At 39.9% G+C, this 19,386-nt stretch overlaps 1 protein-coding gene across 1 annotated transcript; it reads right to left on the reverse strand.

The window, feature by feature from the left end:
• Nucleotides 1-941: 941 nt before the first annotated feature.
• Nucleotides 942-17,313, reverse strand: LOC121958743 (ubiquitin carboxyl-terminal hydrolase 31-like). Its single transcript, XM_042507851.1, has 16 exons — nt 16,774-17,313; nt 12,252-12,389; nt 11,907-11,995; nt 10,501-10,593; nt 10,131-10,266; nt 9,797-9,947; nt 9,428-9,608; nt 9,235-9,346; nt 8,214-8,308; nt 6,950-7,027; nt 6,678-6,807; nt 6,188-6,307; nt 5,819-6,044; nt 4,866-5,024; nt 4,623-4,775; nt 942-4,001 (listed from the first exon to the last, which is right to left on the reverse strand). The coding sequence occupies exons 1-16, from the start codon at nt 17,311-17,313 to the stop codon at nt 2,494-2,496; spliced, it is 3,909 nt and encodes a 1,302-aa protein (XP_042363785.1). The 3' UTR covers nt 942-2,493.
• Nucleotides 17,314-19,386: the final 2,073 nt, after the last annotated feature.

Consider the following 19,386-nt stretch of genomic DNA (forward strand, 5'->3'; position numbering starts at 1 on the left):
TGACTTGCAAACAATGACTTGGTCCCACCTCAGCAGAATGACATAATTTTATTTTGTTTGTCTTGCATTGTTAAATCAATGCCAAAACACACTGTTACCCAAAAGATGAACACAGTACAGAACAAACAGTACATTAAATCACAGAGTATAAATGGTAAAAAAAAAAAAAAAAAAAAGTTTTCATGCATTTGTGAAAATAAATAATTCCTTGCAGCATTTCATTATATTTATACATCCCTTTCATGTCATCAACAAAGTTTCATGATTTGACATACATATGTCACTTTATATACTGCATGAGTTGGATGGAATAGCCCAGTATGAACACACTGTAGCCACCAGGCACTAAAAATCATCTATAATACTTTGCACCATGTGTCTGAAAGTAAAATAGTTTTTGGATGGTGGGTTACTGATGATCACTCATTCTTGACTGTCACACTGACGTTCAGTAAATCTATAATTCTGATGTGTCATTATTTCATTTGTAGTTGGGTGGGACTCCTGTTACAAAATCAGTTAATGATGCCTTCCAGTGAAATCTTTCACAGTGAAAAATATGCAGCTTATCTGTTATTTGTTGAGACAGGCTTGAGGTTTGATCATACAAGAATTTAATTAAAAAAAACAATATAAAATATGACAAGATATATTGCTCATCTCTTACTTTTTTGGATCTTAAAACAAAAGCAGAAGACAGTGTGGTTTGTCTTGAATGGTCCCAACCAAGCCTGTCAAAATGTAAATATTTAAAAGCTTCTTTTATAAAACACTACTGTTTAGTTTAATTTAACTCATGGAAAGATTTCTAATTTGCAATAAATCTCAAGTTATTACACATGATAAATGAGAGTTAAACCACAACTTGTAAACTGCAGTAATGCTCTGCTGCCATATAAAAACTCCAAAAGTTGCTAAGCATTGAAAATTGTGAGGGGAAAACATGAGACAAATGAATACAGAAAACATTAATTTGCAAGTGAGTTGATTTACTTTGAGAGGAGTGAATGAGCAATACTTATCATTCATACAAAATGTGTATTACTTTGAAGAAATGTGCAAACAAAGCGTCAATAAAGGATGCCTTAACATGCTCTCTGATGCTGGCATTTGGAAAAATATACAGTTAGAAATATATACACATCCAAGAGTAGCACGTCTACATACTCAGTGTGGGCATTAGCAAGAATCTGCTTGCATAGTTAGGTGCATGCATAAGCAATTTATCATGCAACAACTGTCATATATTCCGTGAGTGGTGATCTCTTTTTCTCGACCTGCATCCGTGCGTTCAACCTACTCTGCGATGCGAGCTAGAGATGTGCACAAGCTGTGATGTCACACGTGAGGACAGAAGATGGCTCAAACATACCATAATGCTCTATGTACATGTATGGTGTTTTTTTTGTGTGATTTTTTTTTTTCAACGAAGGCATCCCAGCTGTCTTTGAGCATGTGTGTGTGTGTGTGTGCGTGGTGGCTTTTTACATTAACCCTGTGTTCATCTGAGAGGAATGTTTGGAGATGTCTGGCAGTCTGAAGAGGCTGATCCCCGTGAGGAACACCGCAGTTGAGTGTTGGCATCAGCAGCTGGAGGGCAGAGGTGGTGACAGGCGGGGGAGGTTTGTCTGAGGGGTAATAGGTTATTTACTAGTAAATAAAACACAAACATTTAAGAACCATTACAAACCGAAAGTCTCCAGACATTTAACACCAACGACACATGCTTCATTCCTGCACTTTCGCCTGCCTCTCGACAACAATCTCCGCTCTGGCTGCACAAAAATACTTCTTAAAGGCTGTTGCACAATTACTACACCAAGGAGCATATGTAAACAGCGGTTCAGGTTAAATAGGCTTAATTGTGTTTGACTTGAAATTACATTTTCAGTGCTTTATAAATATTAAAATTGAATTATAAATTTACCAACACCTGCAATTATACAATTTAGATTAAATACTTTGATTATCTGAGGCACTGATGTTTGTCGACATATGGCTCTCAATACTGACGGAGAGCTGTACATAAAGATTTTTGGAAATATTTCACTGCATCAGCATGTTAAAAATTGCCGGTAAACGTCCTTTGGTGACTGAGGAGTCCATGTTTGACGTAAAAGTTTATATCCGCTTTCCATCTTGTGCAAAGTCACTTTTATTTTCACCTCCTATTGAAGATGGACTTCTCCCAACTATGCTACAGACAGAACAAGGCAATAATTTCAATACATGTGCAGTCCATGCTTATTTACATTACAGTATTATATTCCTCAAAATCAATGCAATCCATACAAAGTGCTTCATTAAAATCCATTCCTAAGTAACTATTTAACAATGTGGACAGGAAGTGTCCAGTATGGCAGCTGGTATTCAGTAACTACTGAAAAAGCTACAGGTGCTTTAAAGATGTTTGTCAGACGATCGGTCTGGTTTTGATGGTCAAAACACCTCAGAGCTGCACTAGAGAGATTGTTACAGGCCTTTCAAATAATGTCACTTGGCCCTCTGGCTAGTTTGTGTAGAGTTGATGGGGATTTTCCTGGACTGCATTGTCTTTTTAGTAGGCTCTTTCTTTGAAGGGTCTTTTGCATTGGCTGACGACTGGGTGGTTGTTTCTGCTCCGGCTGTCTTGGACTTTGTGGAGGGCAGCAGTGAATGCTTAGCTGCAGCGGACGCCTTCGAGGATTCCTTGTCTTTGGCTGTGGTCACATTACTTTGGGCTTCTGAAGCCACATTCTGGGCTTTCTTGGGGATTCCCTCTCTAGCTGCGTCCCCACCACCCTCCTCTGGACTTGCTTTAGCCTCTCCTGCCCCTGCTTTCCCACTATCCGCTGACTTACGGGTCTCTTTTGGCCTCAGAGCGGTTTTGAAGAAAGATAAACCTTTGTCCTCTGTCTTACTGTTCCGTCGAGCCCCCCTTGATGGCGGCGGGGCTGCGCTTGCAGAGGAAACACCCACACTTGAGGATCGGAGACTAGCCATTGAAGAACTACTGCTCGAACTCCGGCCCGCCGCCCTGTTCTCAGCAGCACGGCCCGGCCTGCTTTCCGCTCTGCTAGCAGCGCTCGTCCTGGAGGGAGGACCGCTCTGGTTAACCTTCTTCTCTGAGATCGCATTCGTCCGTGAGGATTCTCGGCTCGTGCTCCTGTCTGCTGCTTTAGTCCTTCCTGAGGCTGAGCTTTTCTCGCCTCCCCCTCTGGGTGATGTCCTCCTTTGAGGGTGGGAGCTTTGTGATCCCGGAGAACCGCTCTTCTTTTGTTGGGCAGAGTCCGGATGTAATACCTCCGGGGTTTGGGAACCTTTCTTGGAGGGGGTTGCTGTTCTCGAGGAACCAGCCTTGCTAGTTTTAGGTAGACCGTCGCTTTTTTCCTTTGTGGTCGATGCTGATGCTGCACTCTTTGTCTGTGTTCGAGATGGTAACTTGTCAACGGCTGGGGATGCAGGGGACAGAGAGCTGGATGATGTTGAGGAGGTGGCAGGACGCTTCTTGGGACTTGCTGAGGTCCTTTTAACACCAGCACTATCTGCAGCCCCATTTCTAAGCTTCGGGTCCTTTGCAGCTGCCCCGTGTCGAGGACTGATCTGCTCAGAAGCAGCGACTAGATTGTTGTTGTCCCCAGTCTGGAGAGGGCTCCTCTGCTCTGCCTGAGCCACAGCCTTAGAGTGAACCTGCTCTAACAGCTTCTTACTGCCTACATTGCCATCCAAAGCTGCAAGGGCAGACTTTCCCCCCAATGCTTTGTCTAGTTTAGGTGACCCAGGGAAGCAGGAGGTTGTCAGCTTGGTATCAACCACCTCTCCTATCCTTTCCAGTGTCGGAGAGGAGGAGTGGGATTCCAGGGAAAAGCGCGAGGGAGAGTTGGAGCGGAGTTGGAGCTTAGCGGAGTGGGACCAGGATGGTTTGGTGCCGTTTTCACTAAGCGCCAGCGGGCTGGCAATGGAAGATCTTGAGGAGAATGTTTGTCTTTGCATGCCCCTTACTGCTGGCCGGCTCGATAAGCCTGCGTATGAGAAAGAGACGCATCAGCATAAGATACATTGAGAAAATATTCACATTGGTCATCTCTAACCCTTTGAAACCTGAGCAAATTGACTTGATTTCTTTCAAAACAAAGGAGGAAAGCAATGCACAGCTTAAAAAGAAATGACCCAAAACTTTGCAACAAATTAGGAAAAAATTACAAGAAATTAACAAAACAACAAACAATGATACAGTAAAAAACAAAAAGAAAAAAGGAAATGAGCTGAAATGCTAAAACATATTTTATCCTCTGTAAATATATATCTAATATACATAAATATAGTTTCTGGTAATTTTCCCTTTTTTATTGATTTTCTAATATTGCTCTCTCTCTCTCTCTCTCTCTCTCTCTCTCTCTCCTTTTTAAATATTCATTTTCAGTTTGTTTTGTTGTCATCTTTAAACAATTTCATACAATTTGCTCATTGCCTTTTCCCATGTTTTGAAAGAGCATTAAACCTTTGTACTCAGGTTTTGAAGGTTAAAGTACTTGAAGGGCATCTGAATACAGAACAAGACAATCTGACGTCCATCCATGTTTCAAATACTAAAGCATTACAACAAGTTAGACACTGTGTGTATTTGAATGAGTCTTTATCACCATCATCCTCGCTCCGTTCACCAGCAAACTCAGCTGACTCAGAGAGGGAGGCCAGCGAGGTGCGTCTGGAGGAACCAGACGAGGCTTGGCTCGGTGGACGGCTGCCCATCAGTCGACTGATCCAGTGCTCACACAAAGAGGAACTGGTGGATCCTAAAGTCCCACACAGACAGTGGTTGGACATGTGTAATATATTTAAATGTGAACATAAGAGATTGAACCAGCTAATAATAACAACATTACCTCCCACAGAACTGTTGGCAGACCAAGATGGAATTGTAGCGCGTCTTTGATAAAACAAGATGTAACCAGTCTGCTTGCAGACCTCATCTTCAGATATGGGCTGAACATCGCTGTCATCAAAGCAATACCACTGTCCATCTATGGAGTTCTTACAGTGAGCTACAAGACACAAGCAATAACATACTATAAATATCTCGGAAAGCTTTTTTTAAAGTAATACTTCACCCACAAAATAATAATTTGAATATCAGTTATTATTTTATGTTAAATTTGTCAAGAAAACCTTTTTTTCTTCCATGTATCCGTAAACGAAGAATCCAAAATCTGAGAAAATTCTTGATGAATTGAAGTAAACATCCGTTTACGAACTCTCACACAAATCGTGCTATCGTGTAAAGTCTCATTTGCCAAGTCGTATACTAAGTACTTCCCAAACAGACAGCCCTTTCCAACAGGGAACTGAACTGAAAGAGAAACTTATCTATTCCTTAAAAAAAAAAAAAACCTTACAGTAGCTGCTCGTCCATCATTGTGTTCATCAGTTAGTTTGTGTTATTGTATCACTTTGCTGTTTTCAAAGGTTGGTTCACATTCACGAAAGTCACACAATAACATGAACAAACTATCAATCAAAGCAGTGGTAGACTGGATAAATGAGACAAGATTATACTGCATAAGTTATTTGAGGGTTTGTAAATAGATTTATTGATATAGTTTGGCTGCTGTTATATGCGGACCCAATTGACTTCATTTCATAAGGAATTTTCTCCACTTTTGGATTCTTCATTCACTGGAGGCATGTAAGAAAAACAAAGTTTTCTTCACGAATTCAATGTAACACCTGGGGAGCAACTGATACACAAATGGTCATTTGGGGGTTAAAGTATTGCTTTAAAAGATAATCAGTTAATATATCAACCAAAGGCCATTTGTGATTGGTGCTGCTCGGTTACCTGTGTAATGTCCTCCCTGCATGGTCCCATGATGATTACACACTGCGTACAAGTCATAAAGGTAGTCCTCCGGGTCACGGCCCAATCCATAAGGTCGTCTCCACGGTGACCAGTGTGAGGGGAGGCTCCAGCTGCTCTGGCTCCTCTTTACCATATGGGGTGCCATGTCCATGCCCGTGAGCGGGAACTTCACCATGTTCTGCATCTTCATTCTTCGATCCCCATCCTGAAGTTGCGACACATTTATGTCATTTAATCTGACGGCAAGTTCATTCACAGTATTACAAGAATACATAATCTATCTGTTACTTATGATTTTTTAATTTTAGAAATCTGAGCATTTAACACTTTCATTAATCGCATGAATACCTGTCTAAAGCGTTTCAGGTGCAGTATGAGGATGTCTGGCAGGGTCCACAGACTGAGCTTGATGCTGCCCTGCTGAAGCTGCTTACAGTGTGGACATCGCCACGCATCATCAGGAGCAAGCTGAAATTAATTTGAAGAAAAAATCAGTTATTAAAGAGTAACTTAACTCTAGCTTGTGTTCTGTTTTGTTTATTTTTTAACTGTTTAGATATGTTTTCTGCACAGTAAAGGGTTCAGTTAATGCCATTTTTTTAAACATTTTATGAATGACAAATATAATATTACAAAAAGAAAGAAAGAAAGAAAGAAAAGCGTAATTGTACGCCATCTAGTGCTTGTGATTGTCACTTGTCTGCCCACACCACCTCAGCCCCAAATCTGGCATCTTGACGTCACCACTGAGATCAAACGTATAGGAAATATTTAATCTGAATATTTATTCTGTCTCAGGGACATTCTTTGCACTACATGTTACCATGACTCGGCCTACCTGTTCCTCTTTGGTGTAGAGTTGAAAGCATTGGGCAAGTGAGCAGGTCTGAGGCTGCAGGTGCTGCTCCTTTACTTGACGTACGCTTTCAGCATCTGGGATGTATTCATCCTCCGTTCTTTTGAACAGACTGCGAGCATAACATGGCACAAGTCACAGAGGGATCACACAGAGCTTCAAAAGACATTTGCTACGTGTATTTGTTGAAACAAGACACCACACATCTGGTCTTAATTAACTACGTGCGATTGTTGCTTCAGATCTCAACTTACTAATCTTTCGTCTCCTTGTCCCATTCAACAACGATTTTGACATGAGGTGGCCCTCCGGGACCGCAGGACTTGAATGCCCTGTTGAAAATTAGAATGAGCAGAAATTAACTGCTGAGAATTCAAATGCTACTACAAAATGGCGAACACACAACACTACTCCCATGATAGAGAACGGTTTTGAACACAGCTATGGATACAAGACAGGTGGCAGCAGTGGTTATATGCGCCACCATCTGGGCTAAGAAAGAAAAGAAACGGAGAAAACGCATTTGGGTGAATATGTGGATTGGTACACGTGGGGAGTATGGACACTTGAGGGCACTTGAGGTGAGTAAACAAAGTACTTTCTGGTAACATAACATACTGGATCCAAGCCTAGGCAACATTAGTTGGATTAACCTACATTTTGTCAAAAGTTAAGTGCATTTATAGAGTAAAAAGACACAAAGAAGAAGAGTTTGTGGCAAGTACGCAGGATTTAAATTTAAGACTATCTAATGACTTTTAAGGCCTAATATTTTTAAGTTAATTTTAAGACCCTATAACAGTTTTTTTTTATCTGAAGACACCTTGTTTGAATTTCAGGCTGCCAGGAAAAGCCATTGCTATAGCTGGGTGTCCATCTTACCCAAATCTTCAGAAAATTTTCAAAATAAGCATGTGCATTTCCATCCACCATTGCTGTACATATCTGACACTGACCTTACCTTTATAAATACATCAACCTTTTCACCTCCCCCACGCATATCAGCATTTTTTTTTCCAATCAGGTTTTTTTTTTTAACATATAAATTGAAATTCCACATTAAACAGAGGTAGAAGAAAATACACATTATGACTATTGGAGAATATATCTGCAAAAAAGCATATGAATAGAATCTCCATAAGTTATCACGTTGGTCGACCACGTTTCTTGAAACTGCACCATAGCCATGGCAAACCAAAGAAGCACTACATCAAGCCTAACTGTAACTTAAATGTGGCTGAGCGTTTCTTTTCTGCTTCTGTTTTTTTCTAATTCCCCTCATTTATAAAAATCCATGAAACAACCACAGAGGTCAACACATTTTCATTAGAAAATCTATAAAACCAGACAGGCTATTATACATCTCTGGAGATATTTTAACATCAATACCACTGAAGAGTCGGCCTACATACTGTAACTCTTCAATCAACTTCAAGTGGATTGAACTGACTGCAGGGTTTATATAATGACTACTCAAGCGCAATAACACTCCCCCCTGGTGGAGATAAGTGATATTACCTCTCCACGGAGGGATGGCAGAGCGGCTGCTCCTCCTGAGGCAAGAGATATGTGATTCCAACCACTCCTACCACACGCAGAGTGAAGGGCCCCACCTACAGACCACCAAGGATATGGCATTATAAACATTACAGAAAGTTGTGATTAAAAGCAGTGGTGGAGGAAGTATTCAGTTCCTTTACTTAAGTAGAAGTACTAATATCACACTGTGAAAATACTCTTTTACTATACAATTTTAAAGTCATGCATTAAATATGTCACTAAAGTAAAAGTAGGTTTAATCAGGAAAAAGTACTTAATGTATTAAAGTAAAAGGACCCAATGCGGCAAAATAAAAGGAAACTGAAAATTATTAAACACAGATACACACACACACCGAAATCTCAAAATTATTTAAAAGAAAACAGAAAAACCATCCCAAAACTCAAAATTCTAAAATACAAAACAGCACCTCTAAAAACTGAAATGTATCAGTAACATAGAAAAAAAACCCACCCCAAAATCTCAAAATTATTTTTTAAAAGAAAAAAAAAAAAATTTGAAACTAAAAATCATAAAAAAAACAACAACGAAAGTCCTCAAAATTATTAAAAACAAATATAGATCCCCATCTCCAACATCTCAATATTATTTTAAAAAAGTGAAAATTACCTTAATATTTATCAAAATAGTTAATAATTTATATCTGACAACCAGCAAACTGATCAATCAACTACTTATTTCAGCTGTACAAAACATTATATTTTACAAACTCTGGTTAGATTTTTATGCGAAAGTCTTAATTTATAAAGTAACTAAAGGTGCAGTGAAGCTGCAGTAAAGCTGCTGTGAAGCAAAATGTACAATATTACCTTCTGAAATGTAGTGAAAGTAAAGTATAAAGCATGAAAGGGAAATACTCAAGTAAAGCACAAATACCTCAAATTTGTACTTAAGTACAGTAGTTGAGTAAAGGTACTTGGTACATTCCACCAATGATTAAAAGTTAATCAAAATCATAGAGTATGCAAAGACTATGTACCTGCACAAAGACTCCAGGGCGCAAAAGATGCCGCATCTTCTCCAAGATCTCTTTCTGAAGTACATCCCATGTCACTGTGCGCTCCAAATACAGAATAAAAGGATTACCAAACCTGCAAAAACAAAAACGAACCTGCATCACTTTTAAGCTGTCTTTGGGATGATGATTTAAACCTTGAGGTATTCTTCCATACCTGCGTCCTTGCTGTCCAGCGCAGGCTCTGTTACACACCAACAGGACGATCTTCTCAGCCTGTCCACTATTCTTATTGGGACTCTGAGGCGGGGTTGTCGGCTCTTGTATTTGTGTGGATATCCTGTTATTATCTGTGCCATACTTTAAGTTGTTCTGGTTGAGATTTGCGTGTGGGCTCCCTGTAATAAACAGCACAAAATATCAAGACACAAACGTGAAATTTAACACAAAATCAATCCAACATGCTGGTCAGTGTGTGTAGCAACTCCTTGATTATTAGTCCATTTCTAATCGAATTTCCTCTCCCGCCAGCGTAATAAGACGAAGAGCTAAACTCATTTCAGGAGGAACAAACAGGATGTCGTACCGCCTCGCTTGGAGCGAATCTGCTCCGGTCTGAATAGCTCAGGTGTCTCGAAGGCGAAGATGGAGTCGCTCTCCTGAATGATCTCAAGGTCGTCGACATCGTCACAGAAGGAGCGATGAAAGCCGTCAAAGTACATTTCAGTGAGGACGATCTGAGCAGAACAAAAGTAACAAAAGCAGGGGATATATTTATAAAGCACTCGTGTTAAAATACTTTTTTCACTCTGAGATAAATACAAACTCGACCGCTTAATTCTCTCATAGCATCCAGTACACTCTATGTTTAATCCTCTTAATATTGATACATTAATGGCCTTAAAAATGGAAGTTTCTACCTGTTGGGCAGGGATTTTGGTCTCTTGGGCCACAGCTTGTCTCAGCCTGGACACGGTGCCAGAAAGAGGCACCGCCACCCCGACTCTCATGCAGTGGGAGCACTTTCCTTGGTACACCACTGTCACATACAGCGGCCTGCAACACAGACAGACTCAAATTAATTGGCTGTTTCATAACAATGCCTGGACTGATGTTTCAAAAATAGACTGCATCTTCTAATTTTAACTTTCGGCTGTCAGGTGTTTTGCTGTGTTTGTCTAGGCTGTGTTTGACATTTCTTTGTCTTGCTGCATTTTTGGATACAGGGACATTTTTTTTTTGTCTGATAGATATTGTCTTACTCATAAACAAGATGCAGAGTCACCTTACCGTGTGTGAGGTACCGGGATTGGCAGTGAGATGCAGAGGAAAGGATCAAAGGTGTTGCTCTGTTTCTGGCAGTGAGGGCAAGTCAGGGAGGACCTTTACAGAGACATGATGTTAGTGTGTCATTTTAATGGGAGAGCTCACTGTTCACTGAAATACGCTTATTCACGTCCTTGTCGAGAGTTTGATGAAAAGATTGATACCACTATTGTTTGAGTGCCAAATTAGCTTAGCTTAGCATAAAGGCTGGAAACACGGGGGGAAACAACTAGCCTGATTCTGTCCATAGGTAAATTAATCTCTGCTAGCAACTTTAAAGCCTGAGATTTAACCCTTTCTGTCTCATTTATTCAATCAGAATAAAAAGTAAAGTGTAAAAATGGCACATTTTACTTTTACAGGGGTCATGTGCCAAACTACTATATATCCTGCCTGGCAAACGTGTGGTGACGACAAGACACAAGTAGGTTAAGTCCAGCTCACAACCCCACTAAAACCATAGTGTGCTGTTTTTACACTTTAATACACAAATTAAACATATATCGCTGCTCAGCAGTAAGGATCTCTCGATTGCCATGGGCTAGGAAAATGCCACGTTGACAGTAAATCCAGCAACTCATTTGCCCAAAGTAATAAAAAACAATAAAACACATTTGTTAACAGGAGTTTAACTTGGAGCCCTAGACAAGGCTGGATTTTCAAAATAAAACCCACCAGATAGTACCAGGAGTTTACCAGCAAGCCCTGGACAAGGCTGAATTTACAAAATAAAAGCCCCAAGATGGTACTACAAGTTTTTTTTCAGGGGGGCCTGGATAAGGCTGTATTTTCAAAATAAAACCCCACAGATCAAGGGCCCTGGGTGAGGTGGGATTTCAAAAATAAAAGCCCCCAGATGGTAACAACAGTTTACCAGGGAGCCCAGACAAGGCCCCTAGAGTTTAATACAATCAAATGTAAAGCATTATATTTTTTTATATCAGTACTTGTAGTGAATTGAAAAATACTGATATATTGAATCTTCAACCTAATCTAAAATCCCACTAATCTTCATACTTTTATCCACTGACTTAATTTTAAGCTTTGAAAAGGTTGCAAAGTAATTATACTTCTGAACATTTTTAATCAGCTACCACTTCTGCATACTCTCGGCTGCAGGAACTGTGCCATTGTCAAAATAGGCTCATTAATGCTTTTGTTTGGAATATTTCATCACAGTTGTGTGTTATGTGTTTGGAATATTTCAGATTTTTTCTAAGAGTTGCCTTTAACATGATACAGTATGTTATGGACTTTGTTTTACAATTCATAAATGTTCCTCATGGGTTTTCAGATTAATATTAATGTGAGCTGGCAGGTAGTGAATCAGTGTTTACAGTTGGTTTATATTCCAGCGACTGAAATCTCACCTGTATTGTGCCTGAAACAACTCCTGTACAAAAGAGCCAGGTGCTGGTAGTGGAGATCCTTCAGGGGCATTTTCCTCCTCTACTGGAGGCTGTAAAAAAGAAGAGAATTTATTTGATAAACAAAAACAATATAATGGATGTTACATAACACCAGCAGTCACCAGTAGTGCAGTTTATAGTACTGCAACATTCTGTTTATTACAATGTTGATCAGCTGGGAAACACAAAAGAGGCAATATTCTCTCAATACATAAAAATATTGTTCAGATATTCCCATCGTCCTGGTGTATTGCTGAATGTAGAGTACTCTGTACGGCAATAACTGTGTGCTAATTTGGTATTTACCTTCCTGGGGGGTCTGATGTCAGGGTGGACGATATGGTTGAGGTCTTCATGAACTCTATCCAGCAACCAGAGGAGGAATTCCTGTGCGTCGTGCTGGGAGTTACCCTTGAACTGAAGGGCGCTCTTGGACACTACATTCTACCGCAAGACAAACAAATTATAGTTCAACTGACTGCTCCTGAAACAGAAATGATTTTTGTTGACATCATTGCCTCATCATAAAATATTCAGCGACCAGGATGATGATCAGCACAATCCGGAAAGGTCAGCAGAGGTGTGAGCAATGGTGAGACACAGGCGCGGAGAAGCTTTTTAAAACCAGGACACCAGGCTGGAAATCGACAGCTTAACCTCACTGACAATTAGCTATCGGAGATGACAACAGCGTGTACTCTACAGAGCCTACCAGGCTGGCAGCTACAAAGTCACCTCTGCTGGCTATCAAATGTCACGCAAGGTCAAAGATATGAGGGGACTGTGCTCTGTGTGCCTCTTCTGGCGTGTCCCGTGGGACGTTCTTCCTCATTTTGAAGGCATTACCGATGCAGAATCAGCATTTTGTACAACAGCTAGGCTTCCTTCTGGGGTTTGGCTACAGAGGTTGTCTTTATGGAAAGGCTGATGACTCCATTGATTATAAGACAATTTTAGACAAATTAACAATTTTAAGATTAAAACAGTGACTGAAATGCAAACTGAATCTTAATAATGCTTTGTTTAAAAAAACACTATCTCTTCAGAAAAGCACAGCCTTTCATATCAGGTTAATATATTTCCCTACAAAACAAAAGAAGTCTAATAATTTCATCAACCACTGATTTCCATTACCTTGTGTTGTTTACAGACTGCCACCATTTGTTGGGTGTGTTTTACCACCCGTCACATTGTCACATCAAGAATGGCTTTTCACAAATCTTGAATGTGTCTCATATTCATCTATGAGAGTTTGTGCAGATTGTGTTTGGATGGCGTACAACAACATAATCCCCAAACCAATTGCTTCTGGGAGAAAATGGACTCTGAGACACAGAGGATAATTCCCCTGTGTTATCATTACGGATGTATTCCTAATGATCTTTAAGTGCTCTCAGTTTTAGGCTCAGATTGTGGTCCGAGGGAAAGAGGCACAAAACGGTTGCAAGTCCATACCTAGCTGTAATGTACAATAACCACAAAAATAGCATGTTTTGCTAAAGTTCAATTAGCTGCATTCAAGGTTGGGACTTAAAAATTGGAAGGCAAAACAAATTTTTGTTCTGAGTGTGAGAGTAGATTTAATACATCCAAACACTAGAATCTTTTAAATATTAGAAGACAAAGTCCTCAACAGCATAGAAGGCATGGGTGTAGATTTTTTGGGGGGGATAGGCCCCTCAACTTTTAGAACGGGTTTTTGTCCCTCACAATAAAAGCATGAAAGTAGCTGAGGACTTTTATTTTAACAGAATTACAGATGTTTCCAACATAAAATTATGCAGAATATGCACAGAACAGGGCCTAAAAATTCACAGGAACACAGGATATAAAGTGTTTGATGCTCAAAATTTTCTGTCAGGGGACCCCCAAACCCCCCAGTTTAATTTATGTCTCTTCCAATGTTGAAACTTAACCTGTGCTCTTAAAAATAAACATCCTGGGATGCAACTAGCCAAAATAATTTGCATTTGAATTTGAAAAAATGAACAAAAAAGACAAATCACCATTAGCTTTTGAATATATTGACAGTTTTCCTACAAATTAGATACTAAATGTTACAAATATTGTTTATAAAGTGCCTGATGGGCTTGGTTTTGCACTTCATTTCCCTACTGAGTTAAACAGATTCAAGGCCTCTCACTCTGGAGTGAATAATCTATATCCAATCAGACAGTTTGTACTTTGGCTGGCAACCAAGGTAGAAAAAAGTGGACAGAAATAGTAACACTGTCAAGAATAAGCAATGTGTTGTATGGCCCTGTTCAACTGAAGCCCTCCCTCTTATGTATTTTGAACTTTTGAATTTAGAAAATAGGTTATCAGACAAAAAAATTACAAAAATAAAAGTAGCCCTGTTGCGAAAGAACAAGCCTTTGTGATTGTGACAAGCAGACTTTTCAGCACCGGGATGCAGGTTTGTGAGGTGAAACGATGAAAAGCAGACGAGGCTGCGACAAAAGCTGATAAGTGTGGCACAGACAGTCCAAAAACAGATGACTTTTGTCACAGCTCAGATGTAAGACTCAGCTGACAGGCTAAAAAAGCCTTTTCATAGAGGGAAAGTTAGTCCAAGAACACTGACTTCATCTGTTTCATTAGGATTTATTCTCATCTAAATAAAGGCTGATTGTAAGTATACATACTGTATCACATGAACTAAAACTAGAACTGTGAGCTGTGCTGGAGTCAGATTCAGACAGGAACAACCAAGTGTTTTCATATATAAAATATGATATAAAATAATCACTTCTGCATTGGATAGGGCACTAAACATTAATGCAATAGGAGGGATACTGCTCCAGAGGCTTGCTAACAAGCAAAGCAGTCAAGGCCAGTGCATAATCGCTGCATCTGACCCTGACAGATGAAGGACTTCCATGATATTAAATAGACTCAAATTCATATTTATTTATTTCACATATACTACCTATTGGGACTAAACCATCTGTATTATACAGAGCACAGAAAAGTTGTTTCTATTAACCACTGATGATATAAACAGATTGCGCAACACAATTATCTTAGCTATTACTGGTCCCACTTGTCTTGTATCAATGGTACACAAAAGGCACAAACGGGCTAAGGTGCTGACTTTACTCTTGTTTTAAGATTTTTGACCTGCTGCTAGAACCAATTAAAAATGACTAAAATTTAAGCCTGTGCTCTTTATAAACAGCAAAAATCATTGTTTCAACATTCATTTTCTGCATTAATCTATGGTGTAAATGTCTTTATAAAACTTTTTTTTAAAATAATTTTTTTTTTCAAAACAAAGGTTGTTGCTGCTTTCATGCATTTCTTTTGGGGGACAAATGCACGTTCTAAATATTAAGGTGTATACATGACCCCTGTGCCCCCCCCCAACACTGCCCAGAAACCTGCAGGCATGCCTTCTATGTTGATGATGAGTTTTTTCTTTTAATATCTCAAATATTCTCATGTTTTGTTTCATAATTTTTCCCAACAAAAATCCTGCTACTCTCATGCTTACTTTGGGGGCAGAAATTCACAAATTCTGAATATATAGGGGTACGTGCCCCCTGTGTCCTCCCTGAACTCTACGAACAAAGTTATTCATTTTAGAAGATCATATCCTCACCTTGCATCTCAGTTTGTTGCAAGTTACTCATATAAAAATATATACTTTCATTTAAAAATAGATCAGGCATGGAAACTTTTTATCTTGCTAGGATCTACAGTAATTTTGGTCAAAATGCACAAAATAGCCAATCCCTCTACACTGAAAAGTCTGACAAGTTGATTTTACTTAACAAAATCTGGGAAAAAGATTGCCTTCCAAACTGTAAGTAAATATAACTATTAGTCTTAATTCACACTTACATTATATCTAATTGTTACATTTACTTAAAATTTAGTTATATTTACTTAATTTTGTGAATTTGTTGCAACTTAAAAATGACATGTTTAATTTAATCAATCTTTCTAAGTTTTAGCAACTTCAGTAAGTTTACTGTACTATATATCTGTATTCTGCCCGTTGCAAACTAATCAATCATATTTGTGAATTCTTAAACATGTTAAAAAAAAATAAAAGACTTGCAGACTGCCTAACTTCATCACTGACAAAATCCTTTTGCTCGTGATCACATTAAGTCAGACTAACTTGGTTTACTGAAGTTGTTAACACTTAGAAAGAACAAGGTAATTCCACTTGTCATTTTTAAGTTGCAACAACTTCACAAAATTAAGTATATAAAAACAGCTAAATTTGAAGTAAATTTAACAAGTAGATATTAGGTCAACATAAATTAAGATTAATAGTTAGGGTAAAGTCAGGTAAAGTGGGACATCAGGTAAAGTGGGACAAATAAGGTTTTACATTCTTGGGCTCTTTAAATATTAGCAGCCAGCATGTTTTAGACGACCAGCTGCCATAAAATTATAACTGATAAATGGATTTAAACATTGAAGCCAAGACAAAAAAAAACAGATAAACATGACTGTCCCATTTAACCTGAGCATGTCATATGTTTCAGGTCCGGGTTCTCAACGTGTTTGAAGGTCCAAGGATTCTGAATTATTTTTACCTAATGACATATTTTCTTCATAGAACCACACGTTATAAAAGTAACAGTGTAGTCTGAAGAGTTTTAAGTGCTTTTCTCTGTAATGTAGCCTACCAAAAAGTGTCCCACATGACCCTACTTCACCCTACTTTTCCCTTTAAAGTCAGTCTGTTTCAAAGATTATTTTACTTAAAGTCAACCTGTCAGATTTTACAGTGCTTTTTTGCACGTTGTGTCTTTTTGATTATTCAACCAATCAAACTCTCACATTTAGGAGCCCTGCATGATGCACAGCCTACCTTGAAGTCTCTACTGTGCTGAGGTGTGTACTCAAAGGTCCAGAGAGCCCGAACCAGACCGGACAGCTGCTCGGTCACCTCCCCGGCCTCCTGCTGCTGCTGGCTCGCCTTCTTCTGCACCAGCACCCCGTTGGATTTGGCCTTATCGTTGCTGCTGCTGGTCGTCTCTCCCCCTTTAAACTGCTCCAGAGCCAGGTACTCGGCAAAGAGCTCCGTGTTGCTCAGGCACTGCAGGATAGCGTTCATGAAGCAGGTGTTTCCGTGGTTCTTGAGTCCGGCTACCCCCGGCACCTTGTCTCCGAAGGGGAAACCCCCACAGTCGCTGTCGTCGGACGGGACCGAGCCTCCGGTGGTGGTCGGAATCAGAGTCGCGTCGTCCTTCTCATCCTCGGCGGCCTGCTCGTCGGTGCCGAAATGAGACAGAGTGGACAGAGTCCGGAGAACTCTGTTCATAAAGCTCCCAACGGAGCGGACAGAGCTCCTCCGGAAGAGTTTTTTACTGAAGGATTTCTTCTCCTTGTTACTGACAACTTTCGACATGGTGGACGCCTTTTTTTTTACGCCTTAATTCCAGAAAGGGCCCCTTTTTGTCACTTTATGTTTTACACAAGGCCCGAGCATATTTCACAGAAACACAAAGGCCTGGCAGTTCTGGGGATCATAACATATCATGGAGAGAGTATAGCATCAATTCAGCCCACTTGCAACACTGCGTCGGATTGCATAAACAGCCTCCATGGAGAGCCGCTGTCAGGGCGCTTTACGCGAATCCTCCGGGTAGTCCCGCTCCAGCCAGCAGCCATCATCTCTAGCAGTCGTTCTGGTGACATAACATCACCTGTGTCATTGTTCACCCACGAAAACAATGTGGTCGAGTCTCAGTGTCCGTCACACATAAACATCAAATCAACCTTTCACAATTAGGCTGAGAGTGACGAGCGGAATTCCTCATCATTTATTCAAGAAACCGCAGCTCCACCCTTTAAAGGGGATTTCTTCACCTCTGCTCATCAGATCCACGGTGATGTTGAATACTGACCGCTTCGTGATGTCTACCCAGTAGATGTCTTCCCTAAATCGCCTCCACAGTGGGCGCAGGAGCTGTGCCAAACTGAGGAACACCCCGTGCGGAGCGGCACAGCCCGCCGCTCCCTCGCGTTTGGCCGCCGCCGCCGCGGAACATCATCTCTTCGTGCGCCAGATGTGAAAGGTGCACGTTTCGGTGTCCCCATCCGAAAGTTTGTCGACACTTGTCTCACTTTCGCCTTAATTCCTCCTCCGGTTGGGATTCATGGCGAGGCCGCTTCTCCCGTCTCCATCATCATCATCTGTAGGCACCGATACTGCAGGCAGGGCGGTAACGGCTGACGTCAGGGCCAAACACTGGTCCATGTTGGAGGAGAGCAGGTACAGCGGCATGTGATGCTGGATGATGCTCCAGCCCCGTCTCTGGACAGCATGGACACTAATGAGCGCGAGCTGGGCAGCGATGGCAACGTCTTATCACACCGTTTACAGAAAATTAGAAATAGTAATCATCTGCTAGCCTACATGTAGTTTAGGTGGCTTTAGTTAATCCTGTAACACCTGGATCATCAGTTTTCTTGAGACGCCTTTCGCATGCATTTAAAGCTTTGAAAGCTGAGAAATTTATTTAAAAAACACATAATCAGCAACGTGGCAAGAAATGTCCCGCAAACTGCAAAATATAGCCTAAGTAACAGGTTATAAGGAAATGATTGAAAAATTAGCTCGGGAGGGATTATTAGTTATGATTTTTTTTTTTTTTAAGTCCTGAAAACTAGATGTATAATTCTCTTGATTATATACATAAAATGTTACAGAAAAGCAAGAAGATGTATAAATTATGTTAGCACTTCTTTGAGGCAATTTTTTTTAGTTATTTTTTTGTTTATTTGTTTACTAATTTTTTATTTTATTCATGTATTTGCTTATTTTCTGGTATTTTTATTTGTAACTTCGCTAGTTTCTTTAATTCTAGGGCGATTTCTTCAGAAATCAAACCAATTTGCTCTGCTATCAGACGGTTAAACAAAGTGCCCCTTAAGGTTATTACAATGATTTATTTAAATTTTTTTGTAAAATTTTATCCACCAAAAAATTTGAGCACCGTCCACTTTTCTGCTGTCTTCTGATTTTTTAAGCACCAATTTCTGTCTTTACTGTATGAATTTATGGTGTAAATGTCATTAATGCACTTTATAAGGGTTCTATTTTTTATTTATTTATTTTTTAATATTCTGACCCTCACTGGAGTTACACATATTTCCTTGAGCCTCCCTAAGTGACTGGCGGACAAAACATGACCCTCCCTTCACCATAAATAACCATATTTCCTAGTTTATGGATATGATAAATTATGTGATTTTGCACCTTAAAAAATTGCAGGTTTGGGCTTCTGAGGGCATGTTCCTCCCCTAAGCCAAATAAAAACATATAACTCCCTCCCCACTGCCAAAAAGTATTGAAAGTGACTCCACTACTCCGCACTGCCCCCTCCCCTCTCATAAATAATAAACAGTCCCTTACTTTTGTTGAAGTCCTCTGCTACTCTTCTTTTTTCAAATGCCCATCAGCATTACCTAAAATCCA

The sequence above is a fragment of the Plectropomus leopardus genome, chromosome 19 (genome assembly GCF_008729295.1).
Source record: "Plectropomus leopardus isolate mb chromosome 19, YSFRI_Pleo_2.0, whole genome shotgun sequence".
In the NCBI taxonomy this organism is placed as follows: domain Eukaryota; kingdom Metazoa; phylum Chordata; class Actinopteri; order Perciformes; family Serranidae; genus Plectropomus; species Plectropomus leopardus.